This window comes from Hesperophylax consimilis, unplaced genomic scaffold, assembly GCF_061612785.1.
Source record: "Hesperophylax consimilis isolate HC1 unplaced genomic scaffold, BYU_Hcon_1.0 scaffold_33, whole genome shotgun sequence".
Taxonomy (NCBI): domain Eukaryota; kingdom Metazoa; phylum Arthropoda; class Insecta; order Trichoptera; family Limnephilidae; genus Hesperophylax; species Hesperophylax consimilis.
Window position 1 is genome coordinate 600,016 of NW_028301263.1, and position 18,455 is coordinate 618,470.

General features: G+C 39.6%; 2 protein-coding genes across 2 annotated transcripts in view; one reads left to right on the forward strand and one right to left on the reverse strand.

Annotated features, from left to right (window-relative positions):
* Window positions 1–15,267, reverse strand: part of LOC149409204 (uncharacterized) — a 46,481-nt gene extending 31,214 nt beyond the window's left edge. Inside the window, exons 1-2 of the mRNA XM_089650040.1 lie at window positions 15,238–15,267; window positions 12,786–13,088 (exon numbers count right to left, since the gene is read on the reverse strand). Coding sequence (XP_089506166.1) covers window positions 12,786–13,088; window positions 15,238–15,267 — 333 coding nt within the window. The remainder of the gene's footprint in view (window positions 1–12,785; window positions 13,089–15,237) is intronic.
* A 2,299-nt stretch (window positions 15,268–17,566) lies between these two features.
* Window positions 17,567–18,217, forward strand: LOC149409206 (uncharacterized). Its single transcript, XM_089650042.1, has one exon. The coding sequence runs from the start codon at window positions 17,567–17,569 to the stop codon at window positions 18,215–18,217; it is 651 nt and encodes a 216-aa protein (XP_089506168.1).
* Window positions 18,218–18,455: the final 238 nt, after the last annotated feature.

Sequence of the window (18,455 nt, forward strand, 5' to 3'; positions counted from 1 at the left end):
CGCTCCTACGCGATCGGAATGCGCGCAAACGTTCCCACCGGCGAATTTTAGCCGTACGAAATTTCAATTGAAATTAATACGTTAATCGAATATGGGGGACGCATTCCGCGCCCGTCGCAGCTTCCCACGATACTTGGCGGCGAGAACCGAGAACCGACTCACTCGGGGTGGCTGGCGATATGCAAGGGTTGTGGTGGAAGTTGGAACAGCTTCTGCTTCCTGGACCTAAGAACCTTATATCGACTGACCTATTTAATACTACCTACCTACCGAGTGACATTGTAATTGTGTGATTCCATAATACGATGGCTGCCTTTTTGCATTCTAATTAGAGGCTGCGTTGTTGTTATCGAAGCCTGGGAAAAAGTTCCCTGAATGCCATTGAATATCGACAATATTATTGTTCGGTGACCTTCCTATATTTTCATTAATAAAAAGTACGAAATGAAAGGAATGGTAAATGCCACTCGTAAGCCGTGTGAACCAATTCACGATGCCACAAACTGTTGTCTGTTCAATCCACTCAATCAGTGCACACTATTGAACAATCCGTGGACGCATAGTTCTGTTATCATCAGAGCGCATCTGTATGAGAAACGCCATGGAGTTCTGGAAATGCAATTAAAATAATACAATGCTTTAAAAGTGCACTGTACCATACAGTTTAGTCCTGCCGATAATTCAAACAAATGACTTGTTAAATATTCTAACGGATCCAAACTGTCCGTTCCGAGCGGCTGACTGACAACGACCAAAGATATTCGATGCAAAGATTTTATTTAATGATATATTATGTTGTCGTAAACTTGTCAGGAGGCTGTGAAAATACATTATTAATTAAACGTTTTCGAATAAAATAAAGCCTAGGTACCTTTGCTGGGATAGTTCTTGTCGGGAGATAAATAGTGGAATATCCGAATATTTAACAGGGAAAGAAGATACGAGCGCACATAAAAAAGCGCGGTTGTCAAAAAGGGACGAGAAGAAACACGAAATACCGACTGGAAATAAAAAGCTCGACTCGTATCTCGGTACAGGATCTGACATTCTCCACGGAGATGCATCTTGTTGTCGCGGCAGGTGGAGTAAGGAGGTTGGTCGCTGGACGCTGGACCGCTGAGCCAACATCCCATCAAACCGGTCCAGATAAGTGTTACTGTCTTTTACCAGATTTACAGACTCCGCTAAATTTCCTCTCGCTTTTCCATGCGGCTGTTTTATTCTACCGATAAAAACATTTTATTTCATCCCAACGTCAATATCATATTTAATAACTATATGAGAGTCAAAACTTAATGCAAATAAAGAAGCTGTGAAACTATTCACCTCAGCTATGTAACAGGACGCGATAGATCTCACGTTACGTACTATAATTAGCATACTTTGCAAATACGGGCGGTTAATGAATGGAATTGGGACGTGTACACTGTACAGTAGGGCGGAGTGAAAAAACTTTTTTTCAAATTTCGTGTTTCCTATATTACCAATGGGTACCTTGGTAGTACCCTATAAAGTACAAAAAATATCATCAAATTCCAACTTCATCTTCAGGTGGCGCACTGACCCTAAAGTTCTACAAAAAATTGTGTGTTTTCAGATTTTGTTAGTAAACAAAGCACATCATCTAATCCAGCTTAAACGTCACAAAATGTATTTGAGTTTAAGCCATCTAACTTACCCCTCTTCCCCCCACCCTTCGACACTATTTTGCGTAACAACAGCTGCAGGCTGCAGTCAATCAGTAATTAACAGACATAAGCGCGGAGTGCACGTTCGTTGGAACAGCTGCGAAAACTTGATTGTGATTTCTTTGTAATAAGCCTAAAACAAGAAAAAATACAATGTGTTCTATGTTTGGTGACCCAGAAAAATTAAAAGACAATGTGTTGCCAACTTATTCGGATGTAATAAAGTATTATTTGTGTATTAGAAATGACTTGCAGTGGTTATCAAATGGAAAAGATCCTTCTTTCAAAGATATATGTGAAATAATTGCAATTGATCTAATTACGTTGTGGAATAAAGCGTCTATTCCTATTGTAACTGAACCTCAAATTGTAACTAAACTAACCCAGTATTATCACAAGTACGAATGCTTAAAGAAATGTCGAGTACCTAAAAAGAAAACTGAATTTTATGAAGATGCAACAAAAAAACTCTTTGATATTGTTGTTCGCAAGTGCATTTGTGTCGATTTTTGTAAATGTTTAGTGAAAATACCCAAGAAGGAGCTAGAATTCCTGCAAGATCAGAGAAGTAGCCGCAAAATGTATATCGGCTCAAAAGATATAGTGGCAACCAAGGCTTTGGAGCGTAGGCAATTACGACTGATGAGGCAAACTAAATTCCTTCAAAAACAGACTGTTGAGAAACCTCTGAGCACCTCGCCAGAGACTTCAGAGACCTCGGATGATAGTGTAAGATTATCAGACAGCAATCAAGATCCAGAATTTTATACACTTTTTCCGGCATACTCCACGCCATCCACATCTAAATCACAAACAAATCAGATGAGGCATCGATTAAAAAATCTTGCCACTGCCTGTGACAGGACTGGTGTCTCCGACAGATCAGCATCAACCATCGCCAGTGCAGTTCTTCAAGATATTGGTTTTATTTCTAAACAAGATTTCTCAAAAGTAATAGATAGAAGTAAATAACGACGCGAGTGCCGAAAAGTTCGAGAAGAGTTGCAAAGAAGGCAGATTTCGAGCTTCGGGAGTTCTGACGGTAAAATAAGTGGTTATATTTTGATGGTCGGAAAGACAAGACGATGGAACGGCTGTAAACACGGGCTTCAAGAATGGAGCAATTGCATTGATTGAAAGACATTTAAATAGACCATTACACTGGTTTATATGTTTGTTGCATGCCAACGAATTACCACTGCGTCATCTTTTTAATACTTCGGATGGCAGTACTTCAGGTCCCAATACGTTCGCAGGAGTCATTGGCAAGATGTTACAGCACTGTGAAGACCTCTCTGTGGTGAAATTTGATAAAATTACGACAGTCTTACCCGATATTGACGTGAAAATTCTAAGCAATGATCAAAAATGTCTGTATGAAATTTGTCAAGCTGTAACACAAGGCAGCGTAAAAACTGATTTGGCTAATAAGCAACCAGGAAAGCTGGTAAACTCTCGTTGGCTAACCTGTGCAAATAGAATATTGATGTAGCAACAAAGTTTCCAACTCATAGTCTGGTTGAGATTGCTACGTTTGTGATAAAAGTGTATGCGCCAATATGGTTCACCATAAAAACAAAACCTTCATGTAAAGATGGTCCGAAACATGTCCTTAGTATGATAAAAAGATGTTCCTATTTAAAATATGAGCTGAAAACAATTATTGTTTTTCGAATAATCGAGCGGAACTCTTTCTTCGCTCATTCTGAAAATATTTTATTAGCGATGCTACAAGACGAAAGACAGCATATAAAAGAATTCGTAAAGGCCGACAAATGAAAAGGAGAAAAAAATAAGGACATTCTTGACTCAAAAACTAAACTTCGAAGCCAACGGTTATTATGATTTGATAAACTGGAAGACCGAAAAAATATTCGAGCCACCATTCACAAAAAAATACGGTGACAGTGAATTGTGGGACAAAATTATGAGCGAAGATATAAATATCCGGATTGAAAATTTACCCTGTCACACACAGGCTGTGGAGAGAGGTGTGAAGCTGGTCACTGAAGCTAGCTTGGCTGTTTGCGGAAGTACAGCACGCGATAGATATATTCGAACAAGAATAAAATCGAGAAAAGAAATGCCGAAATTCTAAACAAAATTACGCTTTTCCTCTGGAATTCAGGGAGCTACCCCATACGCATATGACACGACTGAAGGCTGAAATGATTAAAAAAATATATTAATGTTCCTTATATTTTAATGCAAATAATAAAGTTAAATATGATAATAATTTTGATTTAAATTTTTTTAAAATTTCTAGAATCGATCATTTTTTCAAAATTTCAGGTCCTCTGCGCCACCTGAAGACCATATGTCAAAAAAAAAATAAAAAATATTTTTCAACAGCTATTTATCTACAGCAACATTAAATGATATAGGGTTTTTGAAATTCGAAGAAATTTTTTTTTCGACCTCTTTCACTCCGGGCTACTGTACAGTGGTCAGCGGAAGCTGTAGATACAGAGTTGTGCATTCGTTATAAAAGTGCTAAGGGTGACGGGAACCAGAAGTTGTGGCGAGTATAACTCGCAGATATGCAGCATTGGCATTGTTTGAATGTGGTCACTTGCTCTAGGTGACAGTTGCATCGAGCCCGAGAATGCAATGTATACTTTTATAGTATACCAACGATATTATTTACATTCGTGATTCATTGAGAAACGACATTGCTTTGATACAAAATGCAAAGTCATATTTTGAAACTCGTCAATATTTAATTGCTATTATATATTTTTGATTCATTGTTAAAAACGAAAATTTGATTTTGAGAATTTGAAGGTGAACAAGATGAGGCAAAAACACGATAGAAAAATCTAAATGGCGCTGTGAGTTCATTTGGAATTAAAAATACAATCGACGATGTGCTTACTTGGAAAAGGAGAGGGGCTAGAGGGTCCGATGTTACTGTTACTAATTAATACTCGGCCACTGTTTCTTGCTATTATAATATCATATCATAATACACCGGAACACATGGCTAGTTCACAACTACGTGGAGTGTTGCACAATTAACCGCAATGGTCGGAGTAAAAATAAATCCACGAAAGATGATTAATACCACTCATCTCCGCTTATAACGAGATGTCGATATTGGGATGTCGCGATCTTTTGCAGCTAAGAGAGCGAATAATCGATTGGACGTAAATCTTCATTCGGAAAAATAAATAAGAATAAGAGACGTCTAGGATTGTATAACATCGCCGATTGTATAAAATCAATAATCCGAGACGAATCTCTAATTTGGAACTGAGAAACGATTCGAATTGTCTCCGAAACGGACGGAAGGAATGCCAGCTTCAAGTGAATGCAAAAGCACACAGAGTTTGGACGATGATTTACGACGGAGTCATATAATCATTAAGGTCCAATCATCTTTATGATCGCTTCTCATTGTCGCTTTTTGTAGAGATTAGCCATCCCGCTTTCAAACAGACATCGTCACTCCATTCTCTGATGGGAATAAAGCAAAATAGCTACCGATTTCAGACAAAGGGATTTTAATGTATTATTTATTATTTTACGAGCTACCCATACTGGAGTGATTCACAATGAAAGAGGTGGTGTTGTAAAAATATCATCGGCCATACTATACATACGGGAGTGGGGGCAGAGCAATAAAACGTCTCCAACGGCCGTAAATCTACAGGACAGTTCCGGGTAAATGGAATACACGGACAGGACAGTGTGATGTGATCGATGGAATTGAAACTTTTAAAGGAAAACAAAGAAGACAGCTGTCAGTTATAGTTTTCGGTAGCAGATTACTACTAAAGGTGATGAAAAGAAAAACGACAATATTATACAGAAACAAATAACAGCAAAACCTTTTGTTTATTCCGAAGGACTCCGGCAGATTTAAAGACGGGCCAGTAGTAAAGTAGCCAGTAGGCACTATGGGCAGGACAACAGCAACAGCTGACCGGAAAGAGCCATTGCATTAATTCCTTGTACTTTAGAACTTTAGACAGATGGCTTGTCCTGTCTTGGCCATTAATTGATCGGTAGCAATTAAGCAGTCAAGATGTCTTCAGGCCGGCTGCGGCAGCGTACACACTAATAATTAAGGTTGTCTCGCGAGAGGTCAGACACGAACACGACATTTTTAACTTTTCGACATCTGCTCCGGAATTTTTGCAATTGAATGATTTCTTATGGCCGATAAAATCACAGCTAGTTGTGCAATTACAAATGTCGCTTTTTTTAGTTAATACCAAATTTGTAGTACTCTTACTAAAATACTAATCAGCGTTCTTAGGCGCGCTGTTTCATACTCGTTTGATTATTTATAGCGATCAATTGATTGTAGTGGTCGACATTTGAAAGATAATTTGACTCGGAGCCAAGCGGCCGGTGGCCAGTGGCGGATCCAGGGGGGGGGTCACGGTGGTCATGACCCCCCCCCTGGGCCCCAGCCCAGGGGGGGTCATGACTACCTAGGTCCTGGGCCCATCCAGGACCTAGGTGGACCACTAATTAAAATTGTTAAACATAATGTTTTTATATATTTTTTGTAACAATATAAATTTTATTTAAGTACTTTCAATATTTAATTAATTTAATATAATACTTTGTTTGGCGGCAAACGCATTATTCGGGAACGAACGCATCGAAAATTCGAATGTTACCGCGTCACCGCGCACCGCCACCGGCGCGCGCTTCGGCCGCCACCTTTCATATTATTATGACACATTTCGTGTAACCACGTGTGACGCTTGCGCGCTCTTTGTTTCGACTAACGTCTAGCGTCTAGCAAAACCTAACCTCAATCGGAACGACTAAACTTTATTAATAAAGTGTTTACTTTTATTTGTTTACTAAGTTAAAAAAAATAAGTTCCAATATGAGTAATAGTGTTCTTAAAAATTGTTGCTGCAAATTCAATTCATTACAAGAAATGGTAAGTAATCTAATCAGTTTCTTCATTATGCCAGTGTATGTGTGTTTAAACTCAAATGTTATTTGTTAATGTTCTAAGGCTGGGGTTAGACTCGTAAGTTTTTTTCCTGTAAATCGCTCTTGAAGGCGAGTTTGGCCAAATTCCCAATGTAAACGACACCAAAAGTCACTTAACGTAATTTTAGTAAGTTACAGAACTTATTCTTTCGGAAGTTTTTTGACAGGTCTGGACAGGTCTAACGCGCCCGCGCGAATTACCAGCCTTCCTATACTTCCTAAAGCAATTCTTAAGGCGAGACACAACCTCGTTCATCGAGGTTTTGCCCAAGGCTAACATTTTAATTTATTTCGGCGAAATTATAATTGAATTTAAAAAAAATAAAATTATGCCGCACGAGGGATGCAAGTTATTTATATTTTAGATTAATAAAACAATACCTTACAATTAATATATTTTACGTTCAACGATTTTAAAACTCGTCAATCAAGTAATCAAGTTTCTTTTTATTAATATTTATATGTACCTATTAATAATTCACTTTCAGAATATTTTTGTTTGGATTGTAAATAAATAAAATCAATTCAAATTTTATAAATATTTACTTTTATTAGCGTTCCCCATAGTTTGAGGATTGTCGATAATATTGACTACGCTGCCGGCTCGGCCGCTGCTGGCAAAATAGAATGGATGGTATTCATCCACCAGGTAACAAGGTATTAACAAGCGTATGGAAGCATCGGCGAACGGAGATCTCGCTGGGCGCTTCTTACGTATTGCAAGCACCGCGTCATGGCAACAATATTTATTTCAAATTACTTGCCTCGTGCAAATCAGGCCAAAATATGACGGTGCAAGGCGCTCGGTTTTAAAATTTATAAAGCACAAGAATCGAAATATTTCCAGCGTTTATATTCCTCTTAAATATGGAAGTACAGTACTTACATTTATTAATAACATTTGCTGCACACGATTGGTCCTAAAGGAGTTCAAATTTTTAATTCATTCGGCCTCACTATTGAGAAGAGCACGCTGGAAGGCATTATTCTACTCTTCGATAGACTGGATAGACACTTCATACCTACAGTGAATATTACAGTGGAACGATTCAAATTCTTTACCAGGAAGCAAAGAAATAACGGTCAACAAGCTGTTATTATTTGTCTATTTTGTCGTGACAAGCAAAGTGTTACAATAATAATGTCGAGTCAAATTCTGCAAATGCAGAATGCTACGGATATGGTTGGCGAGTGGAAACGTTTTAAGCAATCATTTCTTTTATATATGATGGCGAATAACTACAACGAGGAAAAGGAAATTCAAAAAGTTGCAAGATTCCTACACACAATACTATGTTGAAGACACACCTGACACCATGTTATATTGTGGTGAAATAAGAACACGATTAATAATTGTAATCTGTACTGTATTGGTTGACAATTGACATTACACGAGCCTACGCCGCCCGGGCTTGCGGAGCAAAAGACAATCTTAATGATATACCTAGTGTTACCATATCCAACAATACCTACTTTTTACTTGTATATATTATTATCAAAATTAAATTATAACTTCTTGTAACTGTAACTGACCGGACCTAAGTCCTCCATCACAACACAAGCAAGCATTTTCGGCTTTCTGTGGTGGTGGTAGGAGTTATTGTTGGGTTATTCGTAACCCGGGAATGTTTGTCTTTCTTTAAAAAAAAAAAAAAACTTGACCACGACTACGTGACCCCCCCCTGGCGCCAAAGCTGGATCCGCCCTTGCCGGTGGCGGTGGTCGGGTGGAAGATCCAGAAACGATACAATAAGTGAATGTATAGACGAGGAGATGAGGACAGTGTCAGATCAGAGGTGTTTTAAAGATGGAGCATTCGTCCCGCACGTTCATCTCACAATGGGTCCAGAACTCGGAAGCTGTGTGAAAATGAAATCGTGAACCGCGGAGATTCATCCCGTTACCAAACGGCGCGACCGGCGACAGACCGTGTGAAAGTGACTTTTTGTGTCAAACGGGGGAAAATGTAAACAATTAATCAATCTATACTTTTTTATCAGTGATCTTGCAAAAATATCCAACAACCAAATGAAGTCGAATTATACCCGATGGGAAAAATATTAAATCTTTGGTCAAAACCACTTAGTCGAACCATGTCCAGGCGAACGGTAGCTGACATGACATTTCTCCATAAAATAATACACAACGAAATAGACTGCTCAGAACTTCTATCCCAAATAAATTTTAACACCCCATCTAAAAGAACTCGACACACCAACCTTTTTTACACAACTAGTAATAATACAAACGCTGCAGCCAATTCCCCTATTTCTCGCATCCTTCAAACATTCAACTCAATTCAAACAAGCACAAATACCGATATATTTTTTGATTCTCTCCCTCTATTTAAGAAAAACTTTTTTAGCACACTGAATTCGCCCACATAACACATACAACCACACACAGACACACATGCACACGTACACACACACAAACACTCACACACACCTCTCTCCTTCCCCAGCACACTAATTAACTTAACTTAAAAATGTAACTTAACCGTCGTAAAATGTTATGCATATATGTCAGCGACATGTCATTGGTACCAATTATTGTACTAACTTTTATAATTTTGTAACTATTGTCATCTATGTAATTATCATAGACATATGAATATATATGAATATTAGTAGACCTGCCCTAAGTGATTAAAAGCGTATTATCCCCACTCCCCATACCGGTTCCATTGAGCCGGCTGGGCTCGCATATGGCCTCAAGTGAAATTTGAAAACGTGACGTCATCATTCTTGTGCGAACTATGGTCGAGGCATCATCGGTTCATTTTACGAAATAACGCGGCAAAATGTTGACTTGTGATATGAAAACTTGTAAAAATAGATGTGAAAAAGAGAATAAACCCAATTGTCGTATTACATTCCATAAGTAAGCATTATTTTACTTTATTTTAAGCTTATTCACACCGTATTATATGGATCAGTTTTAGAAACATATACTATCACATCACAATGTAGCGATTCTCAAGTGTGCTCATCATTTTACTTTTAAGAACTAAATGGTGATATTATAATGCGAGATGCCTATTTACTGTCAGATTGATTTATTGACGAATCACAGTCAGCCTTACTCCCTTCGTTCTTCAACAGTTGATTTTACCCCTCGCCATTATCTTCTCGTCTATTAATTCCTATGTCTGTGGTAATTATGTACTGTTTGTTTCTGCAATAAACAAAAATAAAATAAAATGTCCTACGATGCGTAACTTTCAACGTATGTCATCTTATTCGTCTATTGACAGTCCTGTTTTAAGATCGCAAGATAAATTGCTAAAAAAACTTGAAATATAGATCACCATCTATATACTGGCTACTGGCTACTGGGAAACGAACGGTCATCAATCCCCATATCTCCCACACTTCTAATATTTCATCTTCAAATTGGCTCCCCCTCATTCGAACAAAAAAAATTGCCTTCCGCTGCATTTTTTTTTTAGACTAACTTATTCTATTTCCGAAATGTTTGCCAAGGAACATTAAACAAATATTAAAGACATGGGAAGAAGATACAATTTCAAGTGTATGCTTTATTATTCTTTACCCCTCAGAGTTTACGTAGTAAATTGCTACTTCACTAAAAAACACAGCATATTGAGGCGGGGGGAGGAATATATGGAATATCATGTTTGAATATTCAACAACGATATTATTCTTTGAGCTAAAGAATAAAACTTGTTCGTGACATTGTAAAACATTATGTCTAAAAATTCGCGAAAATAATGTAATTTCATTTTAGTGGATCAAGTGTGGCGGCGATAATAAAATGTACAGGAATAAAGGAAAGACTGACACGCAAGGGTCAAGCACGTGTTTATACAGTATTGACCACAAAGTAAAGTGTGCCATTACATTACACGGTTACAGGGGTACGGGGAGAAGTAAAAGAGAAAAACAAGCTCACGTTGTTCTATTCCTATTCGGTAAAAGTAAATGCAGCACAACAAAACTATCATTATGACGTCTGTGTTTTTATGGCAGATTCTTTAAACGTTCAGATAGTCTTAATGCATTTGGACTAAAATGTACTGCCTAATCAGAGGCGGGTAATTACCATGGCCACAATACTATACAGGGTGTATCGGCACTAACCCGACAAACTTTAACCAGCTATTCCTTAGCACATTTGGAGTAAAAAATGTTATGGGCACTTTGCTGTCCGGTAGCATTTTTTTTTCAATTAAAAACAAAAAAATTTAAAATTTCCACACTACATCACTGTCATTGGCATTGCGTTTCGTGTTAAACAGCTGTTATAAGCAAGTGTGTCAAAAAGCGTCTTCGCTCTTTCGCACACACTAAATAATAATAGTTAAAAATGAGACGAATGGTGCCGTGCTATTTCGTTGTGACTGTAAACGTGCGCCAATATAGGTACACACGTGCATTATTCAACGGAATTCGAATAAAATATTTGCCAGATGGGTTTTCAAACTTTATCAAAGGATAAAACAGTGGTGACATGTGGTGAAAATATGAATAATAAATTTTTTATTAAAAAAAAACGTTACCGGACAGCAAAGTGCACATAAGATTTTTTACTCCAAATATGCTAAGGAATAGCTGGTTAAAGTTTGTCGGGTACGTGCCGATACACCCTGTATAGTGGGAGATGCCGTTAATTGTAGGACGGAGCCGTGACTTGAAGCACTCATTTAGCGAGCGCACAACGGGCATGAACTCTTAACCGATAAATTACCACGTAACAAGTAACAATGAGGGATCATCGCAACAAACGGCTATACGAGTAGGAATAACAATAATTACACCACAAAAAGATCGTGAATATGTAAGGCATTTGAATTCCCCTTTATATATTTTATACTCACTAGTAAACAATTAAACAACGGAAGCAAAAACCGCTTTGGCAAACAATGAAGAAAATCTTCATAATAACGAGATCAGAGCGGAATTGTTCCGCTGATTGTTTTACTGATAAATCTGCGAATTTAAAAAAAATGTGATTAATAAGGCAGATTATCTCTTGGCTCATTAATAAGTAATAGAATTGAAGCAGAAAATTATTCATCTGTGAAGAGTTGCTATGATAAAAATAATAAATTATGTATATAGCTATTTGCAAACCATCAACCAGGATTACCTAAGTTTACAGTTGCACGCGGATTTAAACCTTATGACTAAAGTAATTTGACAGTTTAATCCTTTCCCTTTCCGAATGGTTCCCGGTGAAGCCCGAAGGTACAATTCTGCGTGACATCTTGCAAGCGGCGGGACTGACAGCCGTACCAAAAAAAGGCTCGCCCTTTAGTAATTACAAAACAATGAAACGCATCGTGAGAAAAATCATAATGGATATCTTTTAACCTTTATTGGCCAACTTAAACTTTGATGAGCCACACAATGTTGGTTACCATTCATTTAAATTATTGCATTGGAATTGCAGAGAGAGTTGGCGATAAAGCGCAATAAAATGTAAAAGAAACTGACCGCATAATCCACATACAGAATCAATGTGAACAACTGCTATTGAGCTTTTATACATAAATAATATCAATTAAGGCAATAAAGGTACTACCTATTTAGACCGCGAGATCATAACCGAGTATAATCCTACTTCAAGCGGGGATAAGTGTCGTCAGGTCATCACTAATTAGGGAGTTAGCAGGAAGCAGTTGTGCTGTCGAAATCGTATCAAGGAAGTACAGTTACGATTGGCTGGATATGTTTTTTTTAAGTCCACAAGGCAAGGTAAGGATCCGTCAGTCAAGACGGGGGCCATCTGTTGGCTGTCAGTGGGGCTTATGCCGGTGGTAGTGGGGATGGCCGGCGGTGATGGTTCTGCTCAGGTAAACAGCCGACACATCTCGTGAAAACCATCTGCTGTTTCCTTTTGCTTATAATAAAGGCAGAAACTGCCAAACCAATCCAAGATGCACTAAGTCAACGCTTGTTCCTTCGAACTTTTGTAAGGACCAATTTGATCAGACGATTTGAGCGCAGCAGATCGTCAAATTGCAACTAAACAATGCTGTATTTTAGAATATACGGCTTTTTAAACGATAAAACGTGATAATTCTTGATAAAGAATGGATGTAAAAACAACGTTTTGTTACTAGTTTAGGGGTGATGTAAAGTTAATTTAAATGAACATTAGGTTGTGACTTACCGGCCAGGCAAAGTCGAAGGGGAACCGGATGGGGTTGACGAACCCCTCGACTCCGTTGTCGGTCATGTTGACCGAGTTGTCACCGAGCACAGGAGTGGTGACGTCCCCGAAGGTGCAGGGCGAGGTGGTATCGATGTTGGCCTGGTAGTGCTTCAGGCACACCCGGAAGCGGGTCCGGCACGGCAGCGGGCACGGCGCGCCCGGCGCCACGCGCCCGCCCGCGCAGCACGCGCCCCCCCGCCCCTGCCCGAGCGCGTTGTTGAACGTCTTCAGTCTCAGCTCGAACAGGCCGGAGCCCGACACCTATAAACACAAACAGGATTATTACTATATGGAACACAAGCATCAACAACAAAGCTATATAGCACTCTCTTTAGGGTGAATTGCCTAATACAAAAAAAAAAAAACAACAAAGCTAATGGAAAACACGAGTGATTGAAACCGGCAATAGATCTAATGACAAAATAAAATCAAAAGCCGTGAGGCACGAATGCCGCCCGGATAAGTGAATAATTTATGAAGACTTCAGACGCTATCGGATCATCGCGGATAATCGATCGTCTAGTAAAAAAAGGAACAGAACACAAGGTCAACAAGTCTGGCGGGCGTGAGACAGCCAACATTGCCTCGCGAACAACGGAAAAAGTTTCCCAGAATTCCGATGGCGGTAATTATTTATTCCCATATCCCACATCACTGCCGACCCCAAAACACACAATAACTAACAGCCAAGAGCTCGGCAAACTAGCCGATCGATTGTACCAGCGATGACCAACATATTCTGTACCAACATATCAACTCATTATTTTACGCCAATCCAGTCTACTTCTTTTCAGACCTACCCTTTATTAAATCGCTTTCATGGCTACACATTGTCCTCATGTTTCGGGGCTCGTGAATCACAATACGAAACACGTTTTTTAGTGGGTCGAGTTGAATACTTAATTTACAAATCTCGTCTTACAAATTGAGAAATTGTGAATCGGGTCTTTTACTTATGCAAATACAGTGAAACCTCTATCTATCGTTCCTCGAATAATCGTTTTCCCGGATGTATCATTTATTTCTTCTAGTCCGAATTCATTTCATACAAAAATAGATCGCATTGATCGTTTCTATGTCCACCATTTTCCCGCATTCATCGTAGGAATTACGTCGCGTATTTGATATTTTTTGTCTATGTTTAAACGGCGCCAGACGGCACTCGTTACGATGCGCGAAACTTTTGAGAGAGAAAGAATAACAGTTTGTCGCCGCCATCAGTCGCTAGTTGTCGTCAGTTGTCGCTAGATACCCGAACTTAGTGGATTGTTTGCAGTTATCCTTTTTGAGCTTTTAAACTATTTTCGAAATGAGCCGTTTGATGAAAAAAGTACGTACTCTTCAAGAAAGATTGGAAATTATCGAAGAGGTGTAAAAAACCCCGCTGAAAAACGCATCGATATAGCCAAGCGTTTAGGAATCGCGGCATCCGCGATAAATTCTATTTTCTTGAAAAAAAACGAAATTCGGGAGCAAATTCAAAAGTGCGGAAAATCTTCGAAAACTAGAAAAACCAGTAAAGAATCAAAGTTTAGCAAACTGGAGAAAATTCTTATCTCTTCGTACCAAATTTGACAAATTTTAACAATTTTGTTACTTTCGACGACAATATTCCAACTTGTGGGATAGAAACTATCGAAAGCTTGTGTGACGCAAGATTGACGGAGACAACAAAAGAGGTCGATATTGATGAAGAGGAGCCCCTGCCTGTACCTTCATTTTCAGAAGCATGCACACTCTTTGAAAGATTGAAAACTTTCTACTACGCACACTCAATAACTGATGCCGAAAAGAATATCATTTGCAAAGCTGAAAATATACTGTTGACTTGCGGAAATAAAACAGTAAAAAAACAAATGTCCATGAAAGATTATGTATTTACAATGCAATAAACTTAAAAAAAAAATTGGTTCTGTTTAGCTTTGTATTTTTTTTAAATAAATACATTTATTTACATCTAAAACTATTTTCTTCTTATAATTTTAATCTACCAACGGTTATGCAGATTGGGAGGACAGTATCTTTACTGGATCGTACCTCCTTTTGTTTTGTCCTCTTAATCCCGCATTCATTGTTTTTCCGCATTCATCGTTTATTTCGATAGGTCCCTTTAAAACCAATAGATAGAGGTTTCACGTATTCAATTCGGACACGAAACGAGGACAGTCGTTTTATGATGAATGATATTTTCACGATAGGCGGAGGTAAAACAACTGCCACCGAGGTTTATTTAAACAAACTGCCACGAAAAACGGGGGGTTATATGAATTCACACATTCCCTTCTAGGTACGGGATTCGACACAATGTGTAAGTTATACTTATGCACACATCCGCTTAAAACAGAACACCCCCATGAGAGAGGCAAACAAGACAGCAGGAGGTGGTAACACGGTTCTAAACAAACAATACCCCTACGCTTTGCAGAACCTGCGAGGACATTCTAACAGAAAGCTTGCGCAACTTATGCGTCAGGCTCAAGCTGGAGTAGAATAGTACCCATCTCAAATACACTATGAAATAATAATTCCACACTGGCTAAATGCAGGGGATTAAAATAGGGTTTGATGTTTGCCCAAGCGTAAAGAGCAAGTGGGGAATAGGGGGTGGGTGTCTGTAGTCGAGTGTAGCTGTAGGTGAGGGGAGGTTAATCAAACACCATTGTTGCTTTACTCGAATGTAAATTGACAGTTGGCTGATGGGAGTGGACTGTTGTGTATTATGCATATTAAACTAACTTTTACCGAAAACTTTCGGTATTTCGCAAACAAAATAATAGATACTATTCTGTCGTTGTTTAAAAGTGAATAGGTATCGATTATTTAATTAATTAGTGGATATTTTTATAACGCCGTGTACAATCGGGAGAATACTAGTTACGCGATCGATACTTGATTAAAGGGGAAACCCCTGTAACACTACACCTTTCTTTTACGGTGGATGAAATACAATTTACCCCGAGGTACATTTATCCTCACCCTTTCGAAACTATATCCACATGGGCATTCAACTGAAATGGGCAAATGTACAGCAATTGTAGTTAAAACGTTTCTGAATAATTGAAAAAATAGGCCCTTAAAGATACGCCAAACGACAGCTTCAAGGCCTTTCCCAGCAGATATAGTTAGTAATGTGTTTATATAGTAAACCGTTGGATCTGTCATTACAGCTATATAGGGAGGCAGCGGGCTGAAGGTCTTGTCAACTGTAGAGTGGGTAGAATGAGGTGCATAAAGTGTGTAATATTTAATGTCGGAATACTGTGAATGCCCTCGGAGACCCATTATGAACAACTGTCATCACCATTCGTGTACAATAGGATACATTTTACAATGGCGCAAGTTTTTACATTAATTGCATAATACCAGAGAACTTATAAATAACATCCGAGTCATAAGTTCTGTACTTCTTGAAATAATCATTTTCTATGGATGATGTCAGTTGGATTCCTCTGACATATTTTCGGCTTTACTGAATTCGATGTAAATTCTATTCAGACAACCGTGAAACGTTCTCATTCGAAACCTTAAAATTCCAGGCAGTGGTACGTACCTACACAGTCCCGGCTGAGTCACCGCAATACATAGCACTGTGCAAATCTGTTCGTCCGATACACTATCACTACACTAGGTACTAAGGTAGCGTAGGGAGTGTGGCGAACCCATCGCTCAGGGAGTGGAAACACGACCTGCAATAGCCATCCCAAGCTAAGGTGTGAGATACCGTGCTCAGGGCTGAATGACACTGGGGAACAGTGTCACGAACGGTTCCTCCGAGACACTCCGGGGCAGTTCAAACCCAGATTCGACGAATGCTTCACTCAGAGGGGCGTCCTGAAAATGACCTGCTCCGACAAGGAGTCAGAGACATGGCTGAGGGAGATGGTGCCGACCATACGGAAATGGCAGGGCTGCAACCTGGAGGTGGTGGGGTTGCAGGAACTGCCAAAGTACGTAAAGGTTATGGCAGTAATCCCCGAAAATGGAGCAGTAAGCACCGAGAGGTTGCTACAACTGCTGGAGAACCAGACTCCCCGGCTACACACAAAAAAAATGGATCGTCCACAACTCGATCAGGGATAAGAACATGTATCGCCTGATCATGAGTGTGGACGAGGAAAGTGTGAAGGTGCTGAGGGAGATGGGGATGACGGCGCATGTCGGGATAAGGAAGGCCACTTTCACGGTGCGCTCTCCTAACACCGAGGAGCGTAAATAGGAGGAATGACTTATGGATTAGGCAGTAATGGCTAAAAACTTACAGTTCATTCAAATAAACTTGCACCGCAGTCCGGCAGCGACTGCAGTGCTTAGCAGTAGTCACTCGGGACAGTGTGGACGTCGCGCTGATCCAAGAACCCTGGACTTATAGGGGGAAGGTCAGAGGACTAAACATGAACCAAGGTCTAATCTATTATAACGAGTCGGGGGACAGACCCAGGGCCTGTATTCTCATCAGAGGGATACCTGGCACACTGCTACCCGAACACTGCAGTAGGGACTTAGTGGCTGTGAAGCTACAGGTCACGCTGGACCAAAGAAGCAGGGAAGTAGTTGTGGCATCAGCATACATGCCCTATGACTCTGTGGAACCACCACCCTCAAGGGAAATAACGAGACTCGTCCAAGACTGCAGGGAGAAGGGTAGGGAACTGATACTCTGAGCAGATGCTAACTCGCACCACACTGTGTGGGGGAGTACGGACATCAACAAACGAGGACAGGACCTCCTGGAATACCTGATGACAGTGAACCTTGAGATTCTTAATAGAGGTAGGGAACCCACCTTCGTTATAAGTAACAGACAGGAGGTGATAGACCTGACCCTAGGAACATTAAGAGTCTCAGGATGGAGAGTATCGGACGAACCATCCCTGTCGGACCACCGACACATAGAATTTAAACTAGAGGGAGAAACAAGCAAAACGGGGACCGATACATATAGGAACCCAAAAGCAACTGACTGGACTAGATACTCGGAGGAACTAAATATAGGAATGACAAGATTCCCAGCTAAATACGGCTGCCCCGAAGAAATTGAGGACGCAGTAGAAGTACTGAGGGACTCAATGATAAGGGCATACGAAAATAGCTGCCCTCTGAAGACAAGTACCAGGGACAAAACACCGTGGTGGAGCAGAAGACTGCAGGAGCTACGGAAAATAGTAAGGCAAGCTTTCAACAAGGCCAAAAAGTCAGGAAACTGGGATGCCCACAAGCAATACCAGAAAGAGTACAAGGTGGCAATCCAGAAAGCCAAAACATGCTCCTGGGAGAAATACTGTGGGGAGGTGGAAACCATCCCACAGACTGCAAGAATCCAAAAAATTCTTGCAAAAGACCCAGAGATGACACGCTTGAAGCTATTTTTCAGCGAAAGTGTTTGGCAGTGATTGATTTCGAGGTTACCTGCTTTATTAAACATGTAAATGTCAAAGCTTCAGCAATGCTAGTAATGTAACACACCTTTGTCGTAATGCTTCTGTACAAACACTCGAATACCTTTACCTTGTGCCGGCATGATTTCAATGGAGTAGAAATTGAATTTGTAAATAAATTATGTAGAAAAGTAGAATCAACCAGTGGATAGGAATCGAATCGATACTAAAAACAAATTGGGAATAAATAATT